Source organism: Brassica napus, chromosome A1 (genome assembly GCF_020379485.1).
Source record: "Brassica napus cultivar Da-Ae chromosome A1, Da-Ae, whole genome shotgun sequence".
Taxonomy (NCBI): Eukaryota; Viridiplantae; Streptophyta; class Magnoliopsida; order Brassicales; family Brassicaceae; genus Brassica; species Brassica napus.
Window position 1 is genome coordinate 29,796,529 of NC_063434.1, and position 24,542 is coordinate 29,821,070.

The window sequence follows — 24,542 nt, forward strand, 5'->3', positions numbered from 1 at the left end:
TTAAATTTAAAAAGTTTTTCTTTTGGAGAGAGAGAGACATCTTCAACCTTCAAATTTGAAAGTTTTGCCAATCTCGATGGTGGCTTCTCGTCTGTCTTATCACTGAGTGCCGATGATGAACGAGGATCTTGCGAGAGGAAAAGACATGACTGGAGCTGATGATGAAGCAAAGACTCTAGCTAGCACTGTGTCTCGTCAGATTCTTCTACTCGTCTCTCATTCTTCTGACTCCACTGCTGATGCTGATGCTTGCAAAGAAGCCGCTCTAACATATCTTGAATCGGTAATTACTATAAAGTGTTAAACTTTTTTATTTTTGAATTTTGTTTTTGATTTAAGTTTATGTTTTTGGCAGATTAAGACAGGTAATGTTGGGGTTCTGTCTCAAGTTTCGTTTCTTCTTGTGGCAAAGGATTGGCCTTTACAAGTTCGCATCTACGCCTCTAAGTTGCTACAGGTTCACTTGTTATCTTACTGTTTGCTAATGAACTAAAAAGGTCATGTTTTTTGGTTATTGAGATTAAATCTCCAATGTTAATTGCAGCATTTGGTTAAACTGCGGTGGGATGAGTTAAGCTCCTCTGAGCAGATGGATGTTAGTAGTGCCTCCTTTGAACTTATGTCTGAGGTAGCTGCTGCTAATCCATGTGAAGAATGTGGGATGAAAAGTGAAACAGTCACTCTTGTTGCTGAGGTTAGAGCTTGATTTTTCTATGATTGCAGTCTCTATTGATATCAACTTATAAAGAACTTTATTCCAGATGTTTGAAAAGGAGGAAGATCTGGAGATGTGGCAGGAGTTGTTTCTCTCACTAGCTTCCCTCTCCTCCCAAGGCCCTTTACATGCAGAATTGGCTTTGAAAGTGGTGAAGAGGCTTTCTGAACTGGAAGGTACTTAAGAATTAGCCTAACTCTACTTCTCCCTCATTTTTTCTGAATTGCTCTCAGTCATTTCTAACACGTGTTTCCTTTCTCATCAGACAAGAAGCATAGCCATCATCTGTTGCAGGGACTTCCTGATATCTTGGTTTGGTTGCATGATGTAATGCTACTACTACCTTTTTGCTCTTTATCAATTTTATTGTAGCATTAGTTTTAATGGAAGAGAAACTTTTAATGCAGCTTCTTGAGAAACACTTTGGGGATGCAAGGAATGCAGAAGGGAGGGACAAAGTTGAGCTGGCTAAACAGCATTCAGATGCAGTTGTTGCGTGTTTGAATGCCATCAACTCACTCACAGAATGGGCTCCAGTTCCAGATTTTTCTGAATACAAAATCATTGACCAGTTAGTTAATAAACTCTTTGTGGCTTTAGACTCATATACTATCTTTTACACAAGCTTATATAACTTTTTGTATATGTTTGCTTACTTTTACAACAGGTGTGCATCTTTACTTTCTTCTCCTGAGTTCTGCCGTCTTGCTTGTATGTTCTTCACACTTATCTGCTCAAGGTAATGCGATTTTCGGATACTCAATGAGAAAAACAACTGTCTTTGTTTTTTTCACTTTACCATTGTGTATTGTCTGTGGTGTGTTGCAGAGAAAGACCCACTGATGATGCTTCTGGTGCTGAGTTTGATTCTACAATCATCCATATCTGCAAAATGATGGTCTCTCTAGGCTCCACAAACTTGCATTACATCTTCACAGATAGCAGTGCCATAGCTCTTTATCTGAAACAGGTACTAATCTGGATACCTATTAGTATTGAATGGTCTGCTTATTTCAAGATTTTTTGTCTTACTTTCTTTGTAGATGCTCTGGTTTTTTGAACACTATAAGTTCGATCTTCACTATGAGTCACTGTTCTTCTGGCTGGTAGGTGGCCCACTGCCTTAACCAGCAAATCATAATCTTTCTTAGATACAAAGAAGTGAAACTCACTCTGGCTTCTCCTCTCTTTCTGGCTCTCACAGGGGTTGATGGATTATTTAACCTCAGACCTCAAGGCTCCTAATTACCCACATAGAAAGGGATCGGCCAGCGAGGTTTTCACGGGATCAGCAAGCGAGGTTTTCAATAGTTTTAGACACCTAGATGGCGGAAAAAAGGATCTTTTACTCCTTATAGACGATGAAACCGCCAGCAAGATTCTGGATGTTTCATTCCAACGCATGAATAAGAACGATCAGGTCCTCCTTGATCCTGGAACAAACCTCCTTTCCCTTGAGCCATCAAGTTTTACATTTGAAGAGTTTTGCAAGTACCAGAAGAGGCTCGTATGTTTCTAAAACTCTCTCAGACAAAACTCTCTCTCTATTTACTTTTAATTAAAAAACTTTATTGCCTTTGGTGCAGTTTGTGTTGATCAGACTCATCTCTTCTCACAAGCCAATCATTGCTAGCACAAAACTATCTTCAAGAACCATCATGCTTATTAAGAATATATCGGTTTCTTCAGCGCCTTGTGTCCAGCAGTATGCAGCTGCTATGAAGAGCCAGAGTACTGCTCTGGAGGGTATTCTGCGTAGGCTTTTCCGTGGAACCGATGAGTTCGCTGGTGGTAGTTCCCAAGTTCATTCTCAACTCCACGTGATATTTGAGGGTAATGTTGAAAATATAATTTTTCATTTCTGTCTGGATCTGGACTCTCTCATCTTTGTCTGTTTTGAATGACACAGGCTTGCTTCAGGAGCTCCTTAATGCAAACTGGACTGAACCAGTACTTATTTCAGCGCACGTTGACTATCTAAACGCAATGTTTCCTTTCCTCAAGTACTTGCCAGATACGGTTGCAAGTGTTATCGACAAGATGTTTGCACTTCTTACCTCTCTTCCACCAGCATCTAAACGTGCAAGATTGTACATCTGCTCATCTTTGATACGCCTAGCCAAAACTGCTGACAAAAGCTTTACTCCTCACTTGAAGGTATCCCCAAATTTTTTAATTACGAGAAAAATGCTCTCTAAGACCACCTTTTGTTTGATCGAATCAGGGTCTAGCTGATAAGATGACATGTTTGCAAAGAGAAGGAACTTTGTTCCCTGGTGAGCATAGCAGTCTTGTGGAAGCATTTTTTGCTATGACTTCTGCGTCAGGGTACACAAACAATCTGCTTCTTGTTTGTAGTCTTCATGATGAACTTTATTGCATTTATTAAATTGCTTTTACTTGGAGCACAGAGGTCAAAGGGAGCAGCAAGACAGTTTTCTTTTGTTACTAGAACCAGTGCGCCAGCAATGGACTCAACCAGAGTGGCAAAACGAATATCTATCTACTCCCTCTGGTTTCATTCAGTTATGCTCCAACGCACCCTTGATGCGGTCTATTGTCGACACAGTCGCCGTCTTTGAGAAGGCTCTCAAGGGATGCAACTTCAAGAAAAGGAAGCTGAACATGTCCGAGACGATTCATCCTCTGGCTTCTCACCTTTCTTGGATGCTACCACCTCTCCTGAAGCTCTTTCGTGTTATCAACTCTCTGTCTTCTCCTGATGCTTATCAAACCTTACCCACAAAACTCAAAGAAGCAATGAAGATAACGGAAGCCGAGTTACGTATCCCCCAAGGAAAGCAAAGCCGTAAACTAACTAAAGGCTTCCTTACTTATTCTAGTAAAGGAAACACATATGATATTCGAAATTGGCTGAAAGCTATTCGTGAAAGCGGGTAAGTAAGTGAGTGAGTGTCTACATTGTTCTCCTTCAGGCTTTTAATGTTAGTAACGCATTTTGCAGATACCGTGTGCTGAATCTCTCTGTAAGCATGGGAGAGACGTTCTACACATCCATCAATGCTAATGAAGTTGCGGTGGCGTTCACTGAGAATATATGGTGGATGGAGTTCAGACATATAAAGCAGCTTATCAACTCCTTCGTAGGATGTCTTGTCTCATCATGTCCTGCAGATATGTGGGAGCCATTGCTTGAACCGCTTCTGAGTCCTTTGCTGACACACTGTCAGCGAGCTCTTGACTCCTCGTGGACTAGTCTTCTGCGGGAAGGCAGGGCCAATGTTCCGGATTTGATCGGTTTTGAAGGTGGTGAGACGAAGCTCATACAACTGGAAAGACAGCTGCTCATAGATTTATCTCGGTCCACTTCGGATTTGCTCTCAAAGATCTCTGCTCCTGAGTTAAACACAGGGCTTCCTGTTCTGAAGCACTCAGACCAACTTGTTCTTGGTGATGTGTCTCTTCTCAAGGATTTTAATGCACTCAAATCCAACTGTTTGGTGAGGTATGTATAGGATGATAGGATTAGGCTTAGTACATTTCTATACTATAGTTTATATACTTATAAATATTTACTATATTTAATATTAAAATAATTAAAAATTAAAAATATCGTTTATAAATTATCCATATTTTTATTGGAAACCTGAAAAAATTGATATTTAATCTAAAACCCCGATTTATTAAACTTTTAAACCCAAAATAACCAAAAAACCGGAACCAAACTGGAACTGAACGGGATCCAAAATACTTTGGATATTAGTCGGTTTCCAACTTTGTTACCTGAACCGAATACCAAAATAACCGAACTGAATTTTCTAAATACCGGAACGTATCCTAAACCTTTAGAACCGAAGAGTCGAAAGAACCAAAGAGTCAGAAAGAACCGAACCGTACCAAATGCCAGGGCTATATATGATGTTGTGCGTGTTAACTCTTTTTTAGACTAATAACAAGAATTGTTTTTTTTTCTTGCAGCTTACTCTTGAGTTGCAAAAACTTGGCAAACTCAGTAATGCAGTTTTCATTACAAGCATGCACATGGACAGATGGCATTACAACCTTCAACCTCCGTTGTTTATTCATTAGCGTTATTCATCTAGCCGTAATGACAAACAACGGAGAGCTCAGAGAATTTGTGGCAAAAGATTTGTTTAATGCGATCATCATGAGCTTGACCATCGATGAAAATGTGAATAACAATTCCATTTTAGTGGGTATGTGCAGTGACATATTCGTTTACCTTTCCCAGAGGCACCCAGCTCCACGACAGGTTCAGTTTTTTTTTTTTTTTTCATTTGATATAATCTTAAATTGGTTCTTTAATCTTATCCTCAAAATTTTTTTTTTGGATTATCTTCAGGTGTTGCTGTCACTCCCCTGTCTCACTCCCGATGATCTGCGTGATTACGAAAAGGCTTTGGCAGAAACTTGTGAACCCAAAAAACAGAAGATGATTACAGGAAGCATGTTGTCATTAGCTCTTGGAATTAGCTTAGAAATAAAATAATCAAAACCTATCCGGTTATAGTTAACCGGAGAATACCAATCCTAAACCGTATCGAGTTACAAGTTATTTAGTTATATATTGTTTGATAACCAAACTAATTGCATTTGTATTTTTCGTTTTGAAAATATGATTGTGTCCATAGCTTAAAGTAGGTGGGGAGACGATTTATTAACTTAGTATATAATACTCCAAAAAACATTAACAACAATAATATTAATAACGAAAATGAAACTATGATAAAAGAATCATATCCTAAGAAATTAATGTGAAACTGGGACCTAGCTTAATACAGATAGGTCCAAAATTTCAATCGAGAAAATAAATGAAAACCATATTGATAATTAATTATTCGAAGACTTTTCTAATATTAATGCCAAAATATATTAAAAATATCCAATCCTAAACTATATAAATAAAAGTTCGGTAATTAGTTAACGTTTTCAAAATAACCCGACAGTGAAACAGTCTCTCCTTTTCCTTTGGTTCTGTCTTTTTGACTCTTACTTTTGAACACAGAGAGAGAAGAAGAAGAAAAAAAATGAGAGACTTCACTTCTTGCTCCAGTGAAAATGGCGTTCAGGTTACTGATCCTTCCTCCTCCAACGCTGTAAGAGTTTCACAGAATCTGGTCGTTTGTATCTACCGTTGCTGCATCAGAGGTGGGACTTGTTTGATCACAGTCACATGGACTAAGACTCTGATGGGTCTGTGTGTAACCATAGGAGTTGATGATTCTTGCAACCGAAGTCTCTGTAAACTCGAGATCAAGCCCTGGCTCTTCACCAAACGAAAAGGGTACAAGAATCTAGAGGCGTGTGATGTTTATTGGGATCTCTCGTCTGCTAAATTCGGATCCAGCCCTGAACCTTTAGGTGGGTTCTATGTAAGTGTTCTTGTGGATAAAGAAATGGTTCTGCTTCTTGGTGATATGAAGAAAGAAGCTTTAAAAAAGACTAAGGCTGCTTCATCTCTTGGTGCTGTGTTCATTGCCAAGAAAGAGCATGTGTTTGGTAAGAGAACGTTTGCAACAAAGGCTCAGTTCTCAGGTGATGGTGAAACACATGATCTTGTCGTTGAGTGTGACACAAGTGTTAGTGATCCTTGCCTTGTTGTTTGTGTTGATGGGAAGACGTTGATGGAGGTGAAGCGGCTTCGTTGGAAGTTCCGTGGTAATGAGACGATAGTTGTGAATAGGGTCTCTGTGGAAGTTCTTTGGGATGTTCACAGTTGGTTCTTTGGGGTGCCATCGTCACCAGGGAATGGTGTGTTCATGTTCAGGACTTGTCAAGCTGTTGAAAAGACATGGTCTTCCACGCAGGTCCCAACGAGCTTGAGACCTCAGAGTTTTGGGTTTACATTGTTTCTGTACGCTTGGAAGAACGAGTAGAGCAGAATAAATTTTGAGAATATTTAAAATGAACTGTTTATTCTTGTTCACTTATTTAATCATATGATCAGTTTCATATCTAGTATTTTGTACATGAGACTTGTTCAAAGTTGAATGCTAAGGTGTTCTTGCTGCATCTGAGATGTTTTGATTTAGTGTATTAAGCATTTGCATTCTCCTCAAAGATATATTATGGTTTGGGGTTTTGTTTCTTGTTACCTTTTTCAGACATAGTATACATAACTTTGTTTTGAGTCAGTTGTACTTGAATGCAATCCTTGACTTTGGAGAGTCTTTGCATAGTTTTATGATTATTTATCCACCCACCAAAAAAAGTGTACAACTTTGCACTCTTGCTTGAAAAAAACATCAAAGTTCACTTGGATTGTCAAGTCAAGAGAAAGAACTTTTAGGGCAAGCCAAGTTACTTTTAGTCTTTATACTGTCAATTCAAATTTTTAGATTTGGATATCTCAATGGGGTGGAGGGACCCTGACCAAAAAAACTGCATACAGTCTTATAGAGAACCTCTGAAACTGCTTGCCGTTTGGTTTGATAACTTTCTCTCTTTTTGGCTCTTTTTGTCTGTGAAAAATCTTGAGAAGTTTAGTGAGAAAATAGAGAGACATAGATGTGTCCTTCATAATGCCTTCCTATTGCTTCAACATTTATTTTCTTTTGGGTCTTTGTGGAATCATCACATGTTTGCCTCTCTGTCTAGTTCTGTAATAATAATTCCATGACAAATACCATGCATCAGTTTCCTAGACCTTGCCACCTAGACCCCACCCTACTTACCTTACCAGAATCCGGTTTGGATAAATTTATTGGTTTATTGTAATTTACTAAGGTTATAAATAGTGACCAAGCAATGAAGAAATACAATGTATTTTTTGATATTCCTAAAAAAATTACCATTCATAAAGAATAGTTTTTTTTTTCCATTCATAAACGAAATTTGCTCTTCCCTAAATATGATGAAAAGTAATCATATAGCACTAATAAAAACAACATTGAACATTTGTTTCAACATAAATTATATGGTATTTTTATTTATGATTTTCATGTATAATTCCAAAAATGATCCGAGCAGTACTGAATTGATAAATTTTCTATTAGCGGTTATCTAACTCCCAAACTCGGAGAAAAAAGGTCATGCACAAATTATCCAAAACTCAAGTTTATATAAAGAAAAGTCATCAATACATCAAAATAGAAGCTGAGGATCAAAAGAGTGAAATGAGACAAAAGCATTAAGTTTTAGATGAAACAACGATCTCTCGGTTTTTTAACATTTCTTCAAAAACCTCTCTTACGCTCCAATAATCTCAGTAGGTTCCTCGACAACCTCATCAGCCGGCCTGTCTACCTTCACACCAACATCCTCTGCTGTGTAGTCTCCGTGAACCTACACAGAGATTAAGAACCACAAGCATTTGATTAGTTAATATAATCTTTGATGATATGGTTCATCTCAAAAACAATAAAAAATGTTGTTATGGTAGTTTCTCTTTACCTCCATAAGCTTTCCAAGGTCGAACTTGGGAGCCTTGAGGATCTTGACTTTACGGATGAAGACATTCTGAAGAGGGTAGATACCCTGAGTTGCCTTCTCAATATCCTTCCCAATAGATTCTGGAATAAACTTGGCAACAAGCTCCTTGAGGTCACAAGACGAAGCTTCCTTGATCATAATCTCCCTCATCTTGCTACGAATCTGAAGAATGCAACCAAACAAAAAAAAACTCTAAGCTCACGATAAACAAAAGATCAAAGATAACAGAAATAAAGATTTGAACATACCTGACGGATCTGGCTAGACTGAGCATAGCAAGTTCTCTTAACTTGGTTAGCACGTCTCTTGGTGAAGGCAATGCAGAAAAGCCTCAGTGTGTAGTTGTCTGTGGTCTTGACATCGACATGAGACTCGATCAAAGTCTGCCACTTCTTAACCAAGGACCTGAGTTTGTCGGTTGTGAAGTCCATGCCCTAGGAGTAAAAGACAAAGAGGTAAGAACTCAACAAGAGTATAACGCTAGGAATCAATGTTTAAAATCAAGTGTCCTTACCCAGAACTGGGTCAAGACATTCCTGCCCTGGACATCTTCAGCTCTAAGACGGATCTTCCTGTAAGCTTGGTCCTCATCCTTGTTAAGATCAGCCAGAGAAACCTCAAAGACTCTGTGTTTCAAACCCTCTGACGCAATCTGGTGTGTTTGCAAATACACATAACAACATTTAAGTCATTCCATAATATAATAAACTCTTAAAAGCTGTGACTTTGCAATTACTACAAAACAACATAACATTTTGCACTAAGTTCCGACAAATCTCCCTAGCTAAAAAGTGATCAACGAGCTTGTAAGTGAAATGAGACAGTGGAACATGTTACCTTGGTACCCTGAGTTCTGGAAACAAGTGTCTTTCCGACATTTCTGTGAGTGAAGCTAGAGGGAGCCTTGATATCATACCAATCCTTCTTGGAGAAAGGATCAACACTGCCATCATTCAATTACAAAACAAAAAAAAAATCAATTAAACAAAGACTTAAATAAAATCAAGAGCTCAAAGATTTATAAATACTTACATCTTCTTCTTGCCTCCCTTTCTTCCCTTGGAGATCCTCTTGTTCTTACTATATTACAGGAAAACTATTTAGATCAGTAAAATAACACTCTGAGATACGGATGATAACGTAGAAACAGAGAGAATAATACCCGACGGCCATGGTTGGAGGATAGTGAGTGGGGACGATGAGCTGAGGAGAAACAAAGAAGATATAAACCTAATGTTACGGCGCTTAGGGTTTTGAGTTTTGACGCGAACAAAATATTTTGGGCTTTAATAAACATATTACATGTACATCGGCCCACTTGGTGTCCAAACTATGTTCTGTCTTAACTCGATCTCTTTTTTTTTTGGACAAATATCTTAACTCGATCTCTTTTACAACCAATGTTTTGCGTTAATAAAACTTCAAAACTCTGGTGGTGTTACAAAAACAGAAAGCTTTATACAAGAACTTGTATTTGATAAACGTATGAATATATATATATATATATATATATAGCTTTTATTTAATTTTTAGACTGTATACTTTTTGAAATCAGGATTGTTATCTGTCAAATGGCTTGCTCTTATAGCCAGATTGAAATGAAAAACGTTGATAGAAGAGAGCTTAGAGATTCTATGAACTTTACTCAGGTGACTGAGTTTTGTTTTGGTTAAAGAATGATTCTTGATGTGTTTGATCAAGTGTTCTAAAAATCGGTATATACTGCGCCTATGCATCCACAAAATTGTTTTTTAAATCGGTCAACACGCTTAAAGATTAGTTTACGCATCAGTCTAATTAATAGTCATAATTACAAAATTACAGCCTAACTATTTTCTGAACATTGGTTTGATCCTTATATATGCTTTATCATTACAAAACTGATTCAAAAGATGCAAACTTAGTCACAACTAAAACAGAAAGAGGAAGCAGAACATGAAGGAAGATATTACAATAACTCAATTGGTAACAACAATATTACAGAGGAGACAGAGGAGAAAAACATCAAACTTTTTAAAAAACCTCACTTGTTCATAACCTCAACACCATTCTTCCCAGCAATAATCACAGAAGTAGCCATCCCCAGAAACAAACCATGCTCCACAACCCCCTCCAACTTCCCAATCTCCCTCCCCGCAGCAAACCCATCCTTCAACGGCTCCTTAAAATACAAATCAATTATATAATTACTATTATCCGTCACATACGCCTCCCCACCCTCACCAACCCTCAGCTTCGCATCGCACCCAAACTCCTTAAACAAATCCCTCAGCCTCACCAAATTAAACTTCCAGCAGAACTGAACAACCTCCACCGGCATCGCTAAACCACTCCCTCCCAGCCCTTTCACTAGCTTCGTATCATCCGCAACAACGATAAATCTCTCGGCCACGGCCTCCACCATCTTCTCCCTGAGAAGCGCGCCTCCTCGCCCCTTGACCAGGTCCAGATTCGGATCCACCTCGTCCGCTCCATCGATGGCGAGGTCGATCCGAGGGTGCGTGTCGAGGGCCACGAGGGGGATCCCTAGGGACCGGGCCTGCTCCTCGGTGCGTTTCGACGTCGGGATGCCGACGATGTCGTGGAGCTCGCCGGAGGCGAGGAGTTTTCCGATTTGGTCGACGGCGAAGGCGGCGGTGGATCCGGTTCCGAGGCCGAGGACCATCCCCGGTTTGATGGCTTCGACGGCTTTCTCCGCCGCGAGTTTTTTGAGATCGTCTTGGGAGAGTGCGACGGACTGGGCCTTGACGGAGAAGGAGACGGAGGAGGAAGAGGGAGAGGTTCTGCGTAGGGTGAGAGAAGGAGTGCGGAGAGTGAGGTGAGAGGATGAGACGAAGGATAAGGAAGCCATTGGAGAAGAGGAAGAGAAGTGTTTGGCAGAAACAAAATAAAGGTTGGGTTTTGACTTTTGAGTGGAAGAGAGAGGTCACGACAGCTTTTATAGTTGGTATGGGGGGTTGTTTTAAGACAGGACCGAACCGTGGTCGGATAAGATTTGATCATGAAACCGGTCAAGTAATTCTATTTGATCTCAAATATATTAAAATTTTTATCAAAATATATAAACTTACCATATGAACAAAAAATAATTTATATGTATAATGTTTAGTTATATGTTATATCTAGTAATTTTGTTTTTTAAAATTTTATATTTAAAAATTACTGAATTAAGTTTGATCCAATCAAACTATATTAAATCATGATCAAAATAATTATCCGGTTTAAATTTTGGTCTGGTTTTAAAATATTGGAAAAACTGCTAGTATAGGAGGGTTGGTGAAGCTAATAACCAGCTAAATGAAACAGAGGTTTTACGATGCGGTGTCGTTTTAGGTTTTTTTTTTTAAATTCTTTTCTGAGAACAGATATAAAACCTTTTTATATTCTTCTAGCAAGGTCTGGTCTAATTACATTCTTCCACTTTCTCGATCTCCAGATTTCTTAGGAAAAAAAATAAGAAAAATCACGATGTCCGCCGAATCATCCAGCCAGATTCCTAAAGGACAGGTGAATTAATCGTAACTTTTTAATGTTCTTGGATGCGTCGAAAAAGAAGTTTTAATTTGGGGGTGGGGAGAATATATATATAGGGTTCTGTCTTTTGAGAATTTTGAATCTTTGGATGTATTTGATTTATTAGGTTTGATTGTTGTGTTTTGATTTTTTTGTCAGGTTGATCTGTTAGATTTCATTGACTGGTCTGGAGTTCAATGCCTCAACCAAAGCTCAACTCACTCCTTGCCCAACGCTCTCAAACAGGTACTAGTTATTAACTAGTTCTGTCTTTATACCAATTTTTTTTCTGTTTGTGTGAGTATTTGCATAGGTTTATAGATGAGTTTGAAACTGTTTTTTTTTTTTGTTGGAATAATATTAGATTTTTGCTAAATTATTGGCTCTTGATTTTCTTTGACATGTGAACTTGAATTAACCAGCAGCCTACTAGAAACTATAGCTTTTGAATTGTTTGATTTTATGTTGTTGTTTCATGACCTTGTGAAAACTATAGTATTCGAATTGTTTGATTCTCTAGTGATGTTTCATGAGCTGAGATTGATTTGCTTGTTTGTGGTGTAGGGGTATAGAGAAGATGCGGGTTTAAACTTAGAGAGTGATGCTGATGAACAGCTTCTAATCTATATTCCTTTTAACCAAGTTATCAAACTACATTCCTTTGCTATCAAAGGCCCTGAAGAGGAAGGTAATGCTTTAAAGAAACATTGGTAAAATATGTTTTCTATATTTTAGTTTTGACTTGTTGTTGAGCTTAAACTTCTCCTTACTGATAACTTTTCAGGTCCTAAAACAGTGAAGTTTTTCTCAAACAAAGAGCACATGTGTTTCAGGTAATGTGAATATATTATCTTTATCCCTATCGAACTAGATGATTTTCAAGTTTATTAACTCAAAACTCTTTAATACAGTAATGTCAATGATTTTCCTCCAAGTGACACCGCTGAACTAACTGAAGAAAACCTCAAGGTAAAGACACTTTTGAGATCTAACTTTATTCATTCAATGATGATCTATCTGTGTTGAGACCTTTTTGTTCAAATCCGTTTACAGGGAAAGCCGGTGGTCCTTAAATATGTTAAGTTTCAGAATGTTCGTAGGTAAAGGCTTTTACCATCTTCTGTGTTTTATAATACTTACTCAGCAAAATCACAAGCTCGAGCTAACCGTCTTTGTTATATTTAATTCAAGCTTGACCATCTTCATTGAAGACAACCAATCGGGTGCTGAGGTCACAAAGGTCCAGAAGATCGCTCTCTACGGTTCAACGTAAGTCTCTCAAAAACCTTTTGTTACTATCCGAAGAGAATGTAGAGCTTAGACGCTTAGCTCTTTTATACCATACTTACAGGGTGGAGACGACTGATATGAAGGGGTTGAAAAAGATTGAAGACCACTGAGCAAACAAAAGGGTTATAATTATAATGATCGTTTTATCACTTTGACTTGCAGTGTTCTGTTGTTGTTTTCTTTTCTTCTTCACTACTTCAAGTTTTTAAAAATTGGAATAGACTAGAACCTGTTATTGCCTATTGTTACCAGTGCGCAACGAATTATAATAGCTAAATAACATTGTTCCATCACCTAGATTCGAGTTTCGTTATTCCCAATTGCATATATTTTCATATTAGTAGATGAGATATATCCCCAATGTATCCACCTAGTACAACGGGTTTGAACCAACGGCCACGTAGCTGCAACATGTAGGCACTAAAGGGAGTGAAAACTTTGAAAAGGCCGCTCTTGTACGTAGCCAAGCCAGGTGAAAAGTCGACCGCGTTAACTGTTAAGGGGCCTTAAGGTGATCAGGCCCGATCAAAGGCACTATCCATTATCCAATATTCATTCATGCGTTTAGTAGGAGCACACGTGTGTATTTGTAATGTTATTGGACAGTGAAGAACAAGACATGATTGTCACTGGGCCCAGCCCACACGAGGGTACATCTGTATTTTTGTTTGCACCTTTCCGGCCGCGTGAACCATTTATTTCACTTTTTTTAATAAAAGCTTTTGGTCGGCCTGGAAGGAACACACTTAATGCTATAGAATGTACCAACTACCATACTAACTTGAGTTTGGAATATTTTTTAACTAATACCAGATGACTAGGGATGTTACGATGGGTATAAACCCATGGGTTTACCCAAACCCATAAGTAATGGGCTGGGTTTCTACCCTTCAATAAATAAATGGGTTTTATATGGGTTAATAATTTTTGGGTTTATACTAATTTGGCTAAACCCAACAGAATAACTGGGCACCCACAGACCTATTAAAAAAATTTAAACGTCGTCGTCCTTAAACTTGTACCTAATCAAAAACTTGTCGTCTCTCTCAAAATCAAGCTTCACCTTCTCTCTCTCTCAATCAAGCTTCACCGTCTCTCTCTCTCAATCAAGCTTCGCCATCTCTCTTTCTGAGGTTCTCTCTCAGGTTCTCTCTCTCTCTCTCTCTCTCTCTCTCTCTCAAGCGTTGTTATCTCTCTGTCTCTCTCGGTTCTGATTTCTCTGCTGTGCAGGAAGCAGATCTCTGGCAGAAAACCCATCACACGATCAGGTACTCTGTCTTTCTATCTCTCTTGCTCTGTTTATCTCTCTCTTTTCCTCTGTCTCTGTGTATATTTTTTTTGTCTCTCTGTGATAATGGCGTATGGTCTGGTGCAATGGCGTGTGTGTCTCTGTGATAAGTGTTTCTGTTAACGATATGAGCAGTAATGATAATGGTATCCTTACTGTTTTGTGTAGATGGATTTGCAGTCACTTAACACACTTGCACAACTCGAGGCTTTAAATGAGCAAATGGATGAGGACATAGAGGAGGATGAAGCTGAACCTCAAGCAGCCCACAGTGAAACTCAAGAGACTCTACAACCAGGTTCAACACAAACAATCTTTCAGTCTAACAAACGGTTAAAGGCTGATGTTTGGAAAGAATACATAGCGATAGGTGTAGGGTCAGATGGAAAGAAGAGAGGTCGTTGCATCTATTGTAGTAAGGAGTTAGTAGTAGAAGTTAGGAATGGAACATCAGCTTTGAAACGACATTTAGAAATCTGTCCAATGAAGCCTAGGGATGAACCTGATGGTGAAAGGAAGTATGATCACAAAGTAGATCGCGAGATGACTAGTGAGATGATTATCTATCATGATTTGCCCTTTCGGTATGTCGAATACGAGAAGGTTAGGGCAAGAGATAGATATCTGAACCTGAAAGTTGTGCATATATGTCGACAGACTGCTGCTGCCGATGTCTTTAGAAGATATGAGATGGAGAAGGAAAAGCTCAAAAGTTTTTTTGCAAAGCTCAAAAGCCGAGTTTGTTTTACAGCAGATCTTTGGACAGCTCGTAGCACGGTTATGGGATACATTTGCTTGACTGCTCATTATATTGACGAGGGTTGGAATTTAGACAATAAGATCTTAGCGTTTTGTGATATCAAGCCTCCTCACACCGGTGAAGAAATAGCTAGAAAGGTTTTCGATTGCTTGAAAGAGTGGGGCTTAGAAAAAAAAGTATTATCCTTCACTTTGGATAACGCTACTAGTAATACTAGTATGCAGAATATTCTTAAACATCGTCTTCAGATGATTAGCGGGAACAGATTACCATGTGAAGGAAAATTCTTACATGTGAGGTGCTGTGCTCACATTTTAAATCTTATCGTGAAGGAGGGATTGGGATTAGCTACTGGTCTTTTGGAGAATATCCGTGATAGCGTGAAGTTTGTGAAAGCCTCTGAATCAAGGAAAGATTCGTTTGCAGCCTGTGTTGAGAGTGTTGGTATTAGGAGTGGCTCGGGGTTGTCTTTAGATGTGCCCACTCGCTGGAATTCTACTTACGAGATGCTCGCAAGAGCTCTTAAATTCCGCAAGGCATTTGCTAGCTTCAAAGTGTGTGATAGGAGTTATAACACGTTACCTTCAGAAGCTGAATGGGATCGTGGACAGAAGATTTGTGACTTCCTCAAGCCTTTCAGCACCATCACAACATACTTTTCAGGTGTGAAGTATCCAACCGCGAACATATACTTCATACAGGTGTGGAACATAGAGTTGCTATTAAGGAAATATGCAACTTGTGATGATGAAGATTTGAAGTTAATGGCTAAGAGAATGCAAACCAAGTTTGCAAAGTATTGGGATGAGTATAGTACTGTTTTAGCTATGGGAGCTATTCTGGATCCAAGGTTCAAGACTCAGATACTCAAATCAGCTTTTGACAAGATAGATCCAACTACTTCTGAAAAAAAAATTGAAGTTATAGTGGAGAATTTGAAGTTGCTGTTCAAAGAATATAAGAGCAAGCCTTGGACGAGTTCATCTTCAAACTATTCAGCAACACCAACTCCAGATGAAATTCTTAATGAATCACCTCTTGAAGACGATCTGAACTCTGTAAGATTACTTAATGTTATATATATTTGACAAATTTATATTTTAAATTTTAGGTGATATTGAAAAATTCTTTGATGATGATGAGGAAGCTACACGATGAGATTCAAGTGTGAGAGCTTGAGATTCAAGTGATGTTTTATGTTTTCACTTATATTATGAGACCATCTTGTTTTTTTTTTGTGTTAAGACTTGGATAAATCAAAGTTTTACTTTGTTATCTACGATTCCTTAGTAGATGGATGGAGATTTGACTTCATTCTTTTCAAAGGGTCTCCTCTTTACAGGTCTTTCAACGAGTTCTTAAGGCATATGCTACAAACCTAGTTCTTAAAGTATCGTTGTTGCAGCCACAGCCTTCTTCATGTTTCCCATGTGTGCTAAATAATAACTTTGTTGTCATTTATTTAAATTTATATTGATTTATAATAATTGTGATTTTAAAATATAGACAGATATTAAAATTATCTTTTTAATGGTATATAAAATCTATAATTTGATTATGCACACAAAAGATAATTAACATTTTACATGATTTGCTTACAACAAATAAAATGGCAACATGGGTACCCATGGGTAAACCCATATCCTACTGGGTTATTTTCTGGGTTTATCTTCAAACCTTTATGTTTCTGGGTTTTTGTGGGCTGGGTATAAATTGGGTCGGGTTATTTGTGGGTTGGGCTGGGCTGGGTTTTTTTACCCATGTTAACATCCCTACAGATGACCGATCTTCTATTACGATCAACCATGTAAACTATTTATGACGAAATCCAAACTCAAACTAACTAAATAATGATAATTTAGTTCTAAAAAAAAATCGAATCCAAAACTAATGTAGATACATACTAAACCCAAAAATTATCATTAGACTACCATCACTTGGTTACCCATTTATTTCCTCGACCTCACGTCTATGGAGGAATGTATACCGAGGGATATTTAAACAGTAACGGTCTTTGTTGATCAATTTTTTTTTCTTTTTTCTTAATCAATTCTTCTTATTATACTGTATTGTTTTTATACACACACATATATAGTTCTTTTTTGTATATATATATAATTCTTATCATGTAGATCGAGATGAAGTCGTTGTCAACTTGACATACAATTTATTAGGTCAGATTCTTCCATCGTAATCATGCATGGGTATCATCATGTTTATCAATAAATGATGTTGATGATCAATTTCATTTATCATTCTGTTTTTATAATTTGCAATGAGACATTTATTTTTATTTACGCTAATGTTATTGTGCTCATTCTTGAAAATGAGACATTTGACTTTGAAATGTTTCCACTGAAAGTGTTATCAAGATTTAAATGTAAAAGCTGCTTACGGCTCTAAATATTGTATAGATAGACACCACACAACCAACAGATTAGCAAATGCTATGTTTGCCTCAAAAATGTTGACTGACGATAAGTTAAAAGTGCTTTTACCAACTAATCTTCAAAATAGTGAAGATCAGTAAGGAGATTATGTTTCCCTGTAAAATCGTGATTATTTCAACGTGTTGTAAAGATCTTGTGCCTAGCTTTTTTTTTATAATATTTGGTGATTAAGGTCAACCGACTAATCAAATAAAACTCGCAGCAGCCATATATTCTTACCATTTAAAGCAATTCAGATGACCAACAGAAATCGAACCGCGGATAGCCGTATTGGGGTTATCTTTCGAAGACCACTAGTCCAACCCCGTTGGTTGTGCCTAGCTTTCTTTTTCTGCCAATAAACCGGTCATGTCTAGATGCTAGAATCACATATTTTCATTGCCTTAATTTGCTATGTCGTTTGTTCAGTGATTTTCATACAAGGCACTAAGGCAGGATCCACTTCAACTGTCTAATTAAATAACTGTACCGTTGAGTTAATCATTTTTATACATCATTATATTAATCCCAATTTTTTTTCATATAGTACTAATCAACGATCAAAGGAATGTTCTCCTATTACATAATGCAAGACATCTGAAATTGGTAATCATCTTTATTCAGAATTACCTGATTAATATATACCATAATCGCTATTTTTCTTTCGACTTCACAGCAATCCATAAATTTACAAACAAGGCAAATGTGGGAAGTATAGTGCGAAAAGTCGAAAACGCAATGGCAGACAAGACTTTAGTTTATTTACATTTAGCTTTTATTCATTTTTTTTTGTCAACCATTTAGCTTTTATTCATTTATTTCAATCATTTGTTATATCTAAGATTATAAATAAGTAAATTTAATGAAAATAATCTTTAAAAAAGGCAGGCACAAGCACAACCTTTGGGAATGGCGGGTCCTACAAGAAGGACACCGAATCCACTGAATCAAAACACATGTTTGAAGCTGACAGCTTCGATATATGTGGGTCCCATATCGTCTTAGCTGTTATTTTGTTCCATTTTAATTAATTTCCGACAAACGCTCTTTTGTTAATATTATTGGTTCTCTTTTACAGAAGTTAAAGAGTATAAGATTGATTTTTTAATAACGTAGATGAAACTCCACATAGCCATAGTCCTATATAATTGAAACTGTTCAATTAAAGTACTAAAAAGCAGAGAAATACGTCTAGTAAGGATAAAAAGCTAAAGTAATTTATATTTTAGCATTGAATACATAATAATTTTATTATTTAGTTTTTGGTGGATATATTCGGAAAAAGGAAAAACTGTGCCAACTTGGCCTTTGCCGACTGGCTTGGCCGCAATTATTCTGAGTAATGATGACGCCACTCATGACACCATCCTCTCCCGACAACACCCTTGACGGTCCTACGAATCCCGGCATTCACGTGGCTGCATAGCACCCGTTCAAATCATAAACATCAATGATATATATTCTGTACCACACACGATCCAATATTTATCCCTTCGTAGTTTTCAACATATTTCACATCCTTCTCTCTCTATCTTGAAACGTTTTAGTTACAAAACGAACACATCAAAAGAACTAAAAAAGCCCTAGAAACAGGACAATCTTTTGATCTCTTACTCGTTTTCTGATTACCTAATTTATTACTCGTTACTAAACATTTATCAAGCAAGATGATTAATTTTGAGGCAACGGAGCTGAGGTTAGGGCTGCCGGGTGAGAACCACGGAGGAGGCATGGCTGCGAAAAACAACGGCAAAAGAGGATTCTCTGAGACCGTTGATCTCAAATTGAATCTTTCTTCTACGGCTATGGATTCAGTTTCTGAACTTGATTTAGTGAATATGAAGGAGAAGGTCGTAAAACCACCGGCCAAGTAAGAAACTAAATTTCTGTCCCTATTTCTATTAATATTTACTTTATATATATTGTCAACTCTTTACTTATAAGTAGATGTCTTAAATGTATTGAGATATTATATAATATTTGTGGATAGACTCGATAAAATTAGATTATGCGATCCGGTCATGGTTTGGCTTATAGGCTTTAACACGTTGAATGAATAAGTTAACTAGAGTAACATTATGCAAAAAAATCTCATAAGGTTGTGATTTTTCATTTGTTTCCTTTAGTTTTGCTCCATGTTTTCAATTAGCTTTACGAAGATTATTTACATTTTTTATTTATAAATAACCTTACGTAGCTAGGATGATGAGTGCATGTTTAGGTTTTTGGTCGGGAGGAATTAAGAAAAATACAAAACATAAGGAATCTTTACTTTATATATTGGAGAAAAAGATAAAAATTAAATTAATATTTGGATAATTACAGCCACCCAACGTCCAAGACGTCTGAAGCAACTAGATGATTCACAAATCTTGATATAAAATACATTGAATAATATGTTTGAAATTAACAATTTAGTATATTTACGGAATTTCAGGGCACAAGTTGTGGGATGGCCACCGGTACGATCTTTCCGGAAGAACGTCATGTCAGGCCCAAAGCCAACCACCGGAGATGCTGTCCAAGCAACTGAAAAGACTTCCGGCAGCTACGGAGCCACCTCCTCTGCCTCCATTAGTGCTACCGCAGCTTACGTGAAGGTTAGCATGGACGGTGCACCGTACCTAAGAAAAATTGATTTGAAACTCTACAAAGCTTACCAAGATCTCTCCGATGCATTAAGCAAAATGTTCAGCTCTTTTACCATAGGTAAACATTAAAAAAGAAAAATATAATGTATTATAATATGTCTATTAAAAATATATAATAATATGCTTATTAAAAACTTAAACTCTATATTTAATATATTCTAAACTCTTTTACAGGCAGCTATGGACCGCAAGGAATGAAAGATATTGTGAATGAGGGTAAATTGATCGATCTTTTGAACGGATCAGATTATGTTCCAACTTATGAAGATAAAGATGGAGACTGGATGCTTGTAGGAGACGTACCGTGGGAGTGAGTATCAATTAATTTACATAGTTTATTTATTTTTGTTGCAGCTATTGAACAAATATTTATTTACGTTTCATTTGGATTTTTTTTAGGATGTTTGTTGATTCATGCAAACGCATAAGAATTATGAAGGGATCAGAAGCAATCGGACTTGGTTAGTATTCTTAATCCAAAGTTTACTGTATATATACCATAAAATTTTGTGCGCTTGTTTGTTAATCTAGTTTGATTGATTGCAGCTCCAAGGGCTTTGGAAAAGTGCAAGAACAGAAGATGAGAGCTCTTGGTGACATTTTAAGATTTCCCTAAAAAGGAAGAAAGACCGGTTCGAACCGGTTGGATGTCTGAAACAGATAAAGCCAAACCGGCTCGAAACTACAGTTCTGAGCAGGGAGTTTGTGTATAGTATCATAAATAATATTTTTTGGTATTCGAATAAATAATAATATTGTTGTGGTGTATTACATTTTATAAAATAAACCCTTTTTGTTACATGCATTATATATACATATATAAATATGTATATCTTATTAGCTTGCGTCTATGTTTTGAACAACTTTTTTGTTTTTACGCATTTGTATTTGTCTATATGGTAAGTATCCATTACTTAAGACATCTTAATGTGTTACTTTGACGTGACAAATTATCATTCACGTTTAGTGTATTTCATTATTTGCCTTTGTCGCACACTCGCACTGTAAACTCATTATATCATTTTGGACCATATTGTACTCCCTTTAAATGATCGTAAAACTAACAAGTACTCCATATAATAGTTTCTCCACTTAATGTTCTTGCCATTTCTTCGTGAAACATTTATGAAAAGATTTTAAATAGATCAAGGTAATGTGTGATAGTGGAACGGGCCAGAGCATGTGGACAATGTAGAGTTGTTGGGGAACAATATTTGTAATGAATTACACATAAAATAAACAATGTCTTTAATATATGCATGCTCCATTATTGATGCTTACTCTGTCATCCATTGCCTCAAACAAACAATAGGTGACAACTTTGATTTTTGTTTATAATTTAGTCATCTATTTTCTTGATAAATTTGATCTTAATTACTATGGATTAGTACACCAAGAACATGCATTAACTTGTTTTAAAATTTATAAATTGAAACCAAATCCGACCACAAACAAAACTTTGTTCCTGAAGTTTTTTTTTTTGAAGTTTTTAGCACATTTAAGTAAGAAATAGACAACTCCATAAGGAGAAGACCAAATCACCAAGGTAAGAAGCAAACCAAAACTTCATACACATACTAAAATAAATAGACACATCTCTCAGAATATCTTATGATTTTTCTGTAATCTTGTCCTTGCCATGAAACTTCCTTCCAGCATCTACAGCTTCTCTGTAGAACAAAGAGAAAAAAAACATCAGTTATAAACCGATACAAACCGGTTAAAAAAACCAAACATCATGAGGGTTTTCAAAACAAACCTGAAAGCATCAATAAGCTCTTTGCTTTCAGGGCTTAGCAACACTCCCTCATAAAAAGCATTGGCTGCTTCATCAAACCTCTGGAGATTCATAGATAACTCAGTGAACTATACTCTTTCAACGTTAAAAAAAAAATCAAAGGCTTTTTAAATTACCTGTAGCAAACGAAGAGCAGCGCCTTCTCTGAAACAAGCTTTAGGCCAATCAGGTTTTAGTTCTCTGCAGGCCTTAGCATCAGATAAGGCATGCTCAGCTTGTCCTAACCGCAACCAGCAGATGCTTCGGTTTGAGAACAACGTATGATCCGTAGGGTCAAAATCAATAGCCTTGATTCAAAGAAAACATCACAAAAATGCACTTTAAAATAAATGACTCAGAAAAATAGTTTTTAGTTGTTGAATGAATACTTGTGTGTAGGCGTCAATAGCCATCTGGTAATCCTTTCTATGGAAAGCATCTTGTCCTCTTGCTTTGGCTTCTGCTGCTTTAGCCTTTGCTTCTGGTGAGACCTCAGGAAGGTCTTTCTTGATGATCCCACTCTCTCCAGATTTGGCCTTGTCTGAGTTATTCTCCTCTTGGGCTTTGTTTGATTCCATGTGAGCAAGAACTCCATCTACTGTCCACTCCGAAACAGATTCAGGTTTTGTTGTCAAGGGGAAGAGAGTCTCAACAATCTTCCTGTTCTCTCTCAAAGCTGCAACTTCTAATGCCCTATTGCCTTCCTCGTCTTTCTGATTAGGATCAGCTCCAGCTTTGAGTAAACAGTTGATTAACTCAAGATCTCCAATATCAGCAGCAATGTGCAACGGAGTTGCACCACCAGCAAACACATTGGCCTTGGCACCTGCCTGTAATTAACAAAATAAGAACCAAGCTTGATCTCTAAGATGTATAACAAGACTACAAATAATAAACATCTCAAACCTTGACCAAAAGCTCTAAGCATGCCACAGAACCAGCTGCCACTGCAGATAACAGTGGCGTGACATTATCTTCTGTCTCAGCGTTTGGCTGCAAAATCATTATAAGAAAACAAATTTTAATGTTCATTGGAAACTACAGATTTGATGGAATTAAACTAAATATATTAGTGTTAAAAAAATCGGCCTAGGTGCCCGCCTAAACAATAATCCTCTATAAGACGCCTAACCACCACCTAGCCATTTTTAGAACATTGAAAAATATATATACACAAGAGTTTACATTGGCATTGTGCTCTAACAAGACTTCCACCGCATCTTTCTGGTCATGGCCAGCAGCCCATATTAACGGCGTGCCAGACTCGCTTTGAGAATCAACTGGTACACCTCTAGAAAGCAGTTCCTTAACCAACTCAATGTTCCCTAGTGATAAGCAAACACAGCACTTGGTGACCTGAGAAAGTAGAAGGAAAAATGAACAATGTAGTAATCAACAAACCAACCTGTTCCAGCAGCATGATGCAATGCAGTAGCTCCTAGCTCACTTGCGATGTTAGGATCAGCACCGTGGTCTAAAAGATACTTAGCCGTATCAATCTGTCCTTGCCTCGCAGCATGAACAAGTGGAGTATCCCCAGCTTCATCTTTTGTGTTGGCGTCGAGTTTCAGCTCTTCCAAGAGATATCTGCATATCTCAGTTTGTCCTTCCCTTGCGGCGAAGTGAAGCGCGCCACGTTTGTTTGCGTCTTTGACACTCTCCACAGTTTGCTTTAGTCCTTTGCCTTCATCTAGCTGATTAGCAACATCTGCTTGGAGAAGGAAGGTATATCAGAGATAAAGAGATGCAATGTAATAACATAAGGGTATGTTGATTGATTAACGAAACTCACTCTTGAGGAACTCAAGGTTTCCAGTAATAGCTGCATTTAGAAACTGCTGAACTTTCTCCCTCGCTGAAAGTAACAATCCAAAGAACAAGAAGTTAGAGATTCAAAACTAACAATTTGTAAACTCTTCAATACCCCAAAACAGAGCCAATTTAAAAAAAAAAGTGAGCTTTATTAATCAGATTAATTCAAGTAAAGAGAAGTATCAAAACCCATCAAGGAATCTAGATGCATTCATAGAAAAGAGGTTGATGCATCTTTCTCACACATAAGGAAGAGAGCCAAAACAGAGCAAATTAAAAAAGTGAACTTTATTCATCAGCTCAATTCAACTAAAGAGAAGTATCAAAACCCATCAAGGAATCTCTATGCATTCAAAGGAAAGAGATTGATATATCTTTCTAATACATAGAAGAAGGCAGAGGAGGAGCTAAAACAGAGCAAATTAAAAAAGTGAACTTTATTCATCAGATCAATTCAACTAAAGAGAAGTATCAAAACCCATCAAGGAATCTCTATGCATTCAATGAGAAGAGATTGATACATCTTTCTAACACATAGAAGAGAGCCAAAACAGAGCCAATTAAAAAATAGAACTTTATTCATCAGATCAATTCAACTAAAGAGAAGTATGACAACCCATAAAGGAATCTCTACGCATTCAAAGGAAAGAGATTGATTCATCTTTGTATAGAAGCAGGAAGAGAGCAGACCTGCAAGAGCAGTAGAAGCATCAGGAGCAGCCATGGCAGACAACTAATAAGCTTGTTTCTCTGACGAGTTAGTGAAACTTTGTAGTGACTTTGTTGTGTCGGAGTTAGTTCCGGGTCGGCGAAACGAGAGTTCGTGTCTGATTATCAGGAATCTGAAGAAGCTAGTAGGCTTTCTAGGTTTTAAAGAAGATTCGAGAGGTGATT

General features: G+C 37.3%; 7 protein-coding genes across 7 annotated transcripts; 4 read left to right on the forward strand and 3 right to left on the reverse strand.

Annotated features, from left to right (window-relative positions):
* The first annotated feature begins 38 nt into the window (after positions 1-38).
* Positions 39-5,334, forward strand: LOC106433386 (protein HASTY 1). The gene is made up of 17 exons (XM_013874222.3): positions 39-283; positions 356-457; positions 545-694; positions 762-891; positions 981-1,042; positions 1,123-1,286; positions 1,383-1,454; positions 1,544-1,685; positions 1,759-1,821; positions 1,920-2,222; positions 2,302-2,548; positions 2,625-2,872; positions 2,940-3,043; positions 3,127-3,612; positions 3,681-4,181; positions 4,655-4,949; positions 5,040-5,334. Exons 1-17 carry the CDS (start codon positions 113-115, stop codon positions 5,184-5,186), a joined length of 3,387 nt encoding a protein of 1,128 aa, XP_013729676.2. The 5' UTR covers positions 39-112; the 3' UTR covers positions 5,187-5,334.
* A 48-nt stretch (positions 5,335-5,382) lies between these two features.
* BNAA01G33390D lies at positions 5,383-6,733 on the forward strand. Its single transcript, XM_013874230.3, has one exon. It carries the CDS (start codon positions 5,725-5,727, stop codon positions 6,571-6,573), a length of 849 nt encoding a protein of 282 aa, XP_013729684.1. The 5' UTR covers positions 5,383-5,724; the 3' UTR covers positions 6,574-6,733.
* A 1,004-nt stretch (positions 6,734-7,737) lies between these two features.
* On the reverse strand, positions 7,738-9,426 carry LOC106433407 (40S ribosomal protein S3a). The gene is made up of 7 exons (XM_013874237.3): positions 9,291-9,426; positions 9,161-9,208; positions 8,966-9,071; positions 8,643-8,780; positions 8,377-8,562; positions 8,090-8,290; positions 7,738-7,981 (listed from the first exon to the last, which is right to left on the reverse strand). Exons 1-7 carry the CDS (start codon positions 9,299-9,301, stop codon positions 7,886-7,888), a joined length of 786 nt encoding a protein of 261 aa, XP_013729691.1. The 5' UTR covers positions 9,302-9,426; the 3' UTR covers positions 7,738-7,885.
* Positions 9,427-9,975: 549 nt separating this feature from the next.
* LOC106433414 (probable ribose-5-phosphate isomerase 3, chloroplastic) lies at positions 9,976-11,051 on the reverse strand. Its single transcript, XM_048764495.1, has one exon. It carries the CDS (start codon positions 10,977-10,979, stop codon positions 10,152-10,154), a length of 828 nt encoding a protein of 275 aa, XP_048620452.1. The 5' UTR covers positions 10,980-11,051; the 3' UTR covers positions 9,976-10,151.
* Positions 11,052-11,446: 395 nt separating this feature from the next.
* LOC106449183 (PITH domain-containing protein At3g04780-like) lies at positions 11,447-13,224 on the forward strand. Its single transcript, XM_048764514.1, has 8 exons — positions 11,447-11,635; positions 11,801-11,887; positions 12,206-12,329; positions 12,426-12,474; positions 12,553-12,610; positions 12,695-12,741; positions 12,833-12,910; positions 12,993-13,224. Exons 1-8 carry the CDS (start codon positions 11,597-11,599, stop codon positions 13,039-13,041), a joined length of 531 nt encoding a protein of 176 aa, XP_048620471.1. The 5' UTR covers positions 11,447-11,596; the 3' UTR covers positions 13,042-13,224.
* A 5,652-nt stretch (positions 13,225-18,876) lies between these two features.
* On the forward strand, positions 18,877-21,090 carry LOC106445266 (auxin-responsive protein IAA16). Its single transcript, XM_013886779.3, has 5 exons — positions 18,877-19,278; positions 19,846-20,117; positions 20,234-20,369; positions 20,459-20,520; positions 20,606-21,090. Exons 1-5 carry the CDS (start codon positions 19,076-19,078, stop codon positions 20,641-20,643), a joined length of 711 nt encoding a protein of 236 aa, XP_013742233.2. The 5' UTR covers positions 18,877-19,075; the 3' UTR covers positions 20,644-21,090.
* Positions 21,091-21,460: 370 nt separating this feature from the next.
* On the reverse strand, positions 21,461-24,532 carry LOC106445267 (putative ankyrin repeat protein RF_0381). The gene is made up of 9 exons (XM_048764567.1): positions 24,339-24,532; positions 23,629-23,691; positions 23,242-23,544; positions 23,022-23,161; positions 22,743-22,829; positions 22,226-22,666; positions 21,974-22,144; positions 21,819-21,898; positions 21,461-21,729 (listed from the first exon to the last, which is right to left on the reverse strand). The coding sequence occupies exons 1-9, from the start codon at positions 24,370-24,372 to the stop codon at positions 21,669-21,671; spliced, it is 1,380 nt and encodes a 459-aa protein (XP_048620524.1). The 5' UTR covers positions 24,373-24,532; the 3' UTR covers positions 21,461-21,668.
* Between the last annotated feature and the right edge of the window lie 10 nt (positions 24,533-24,542).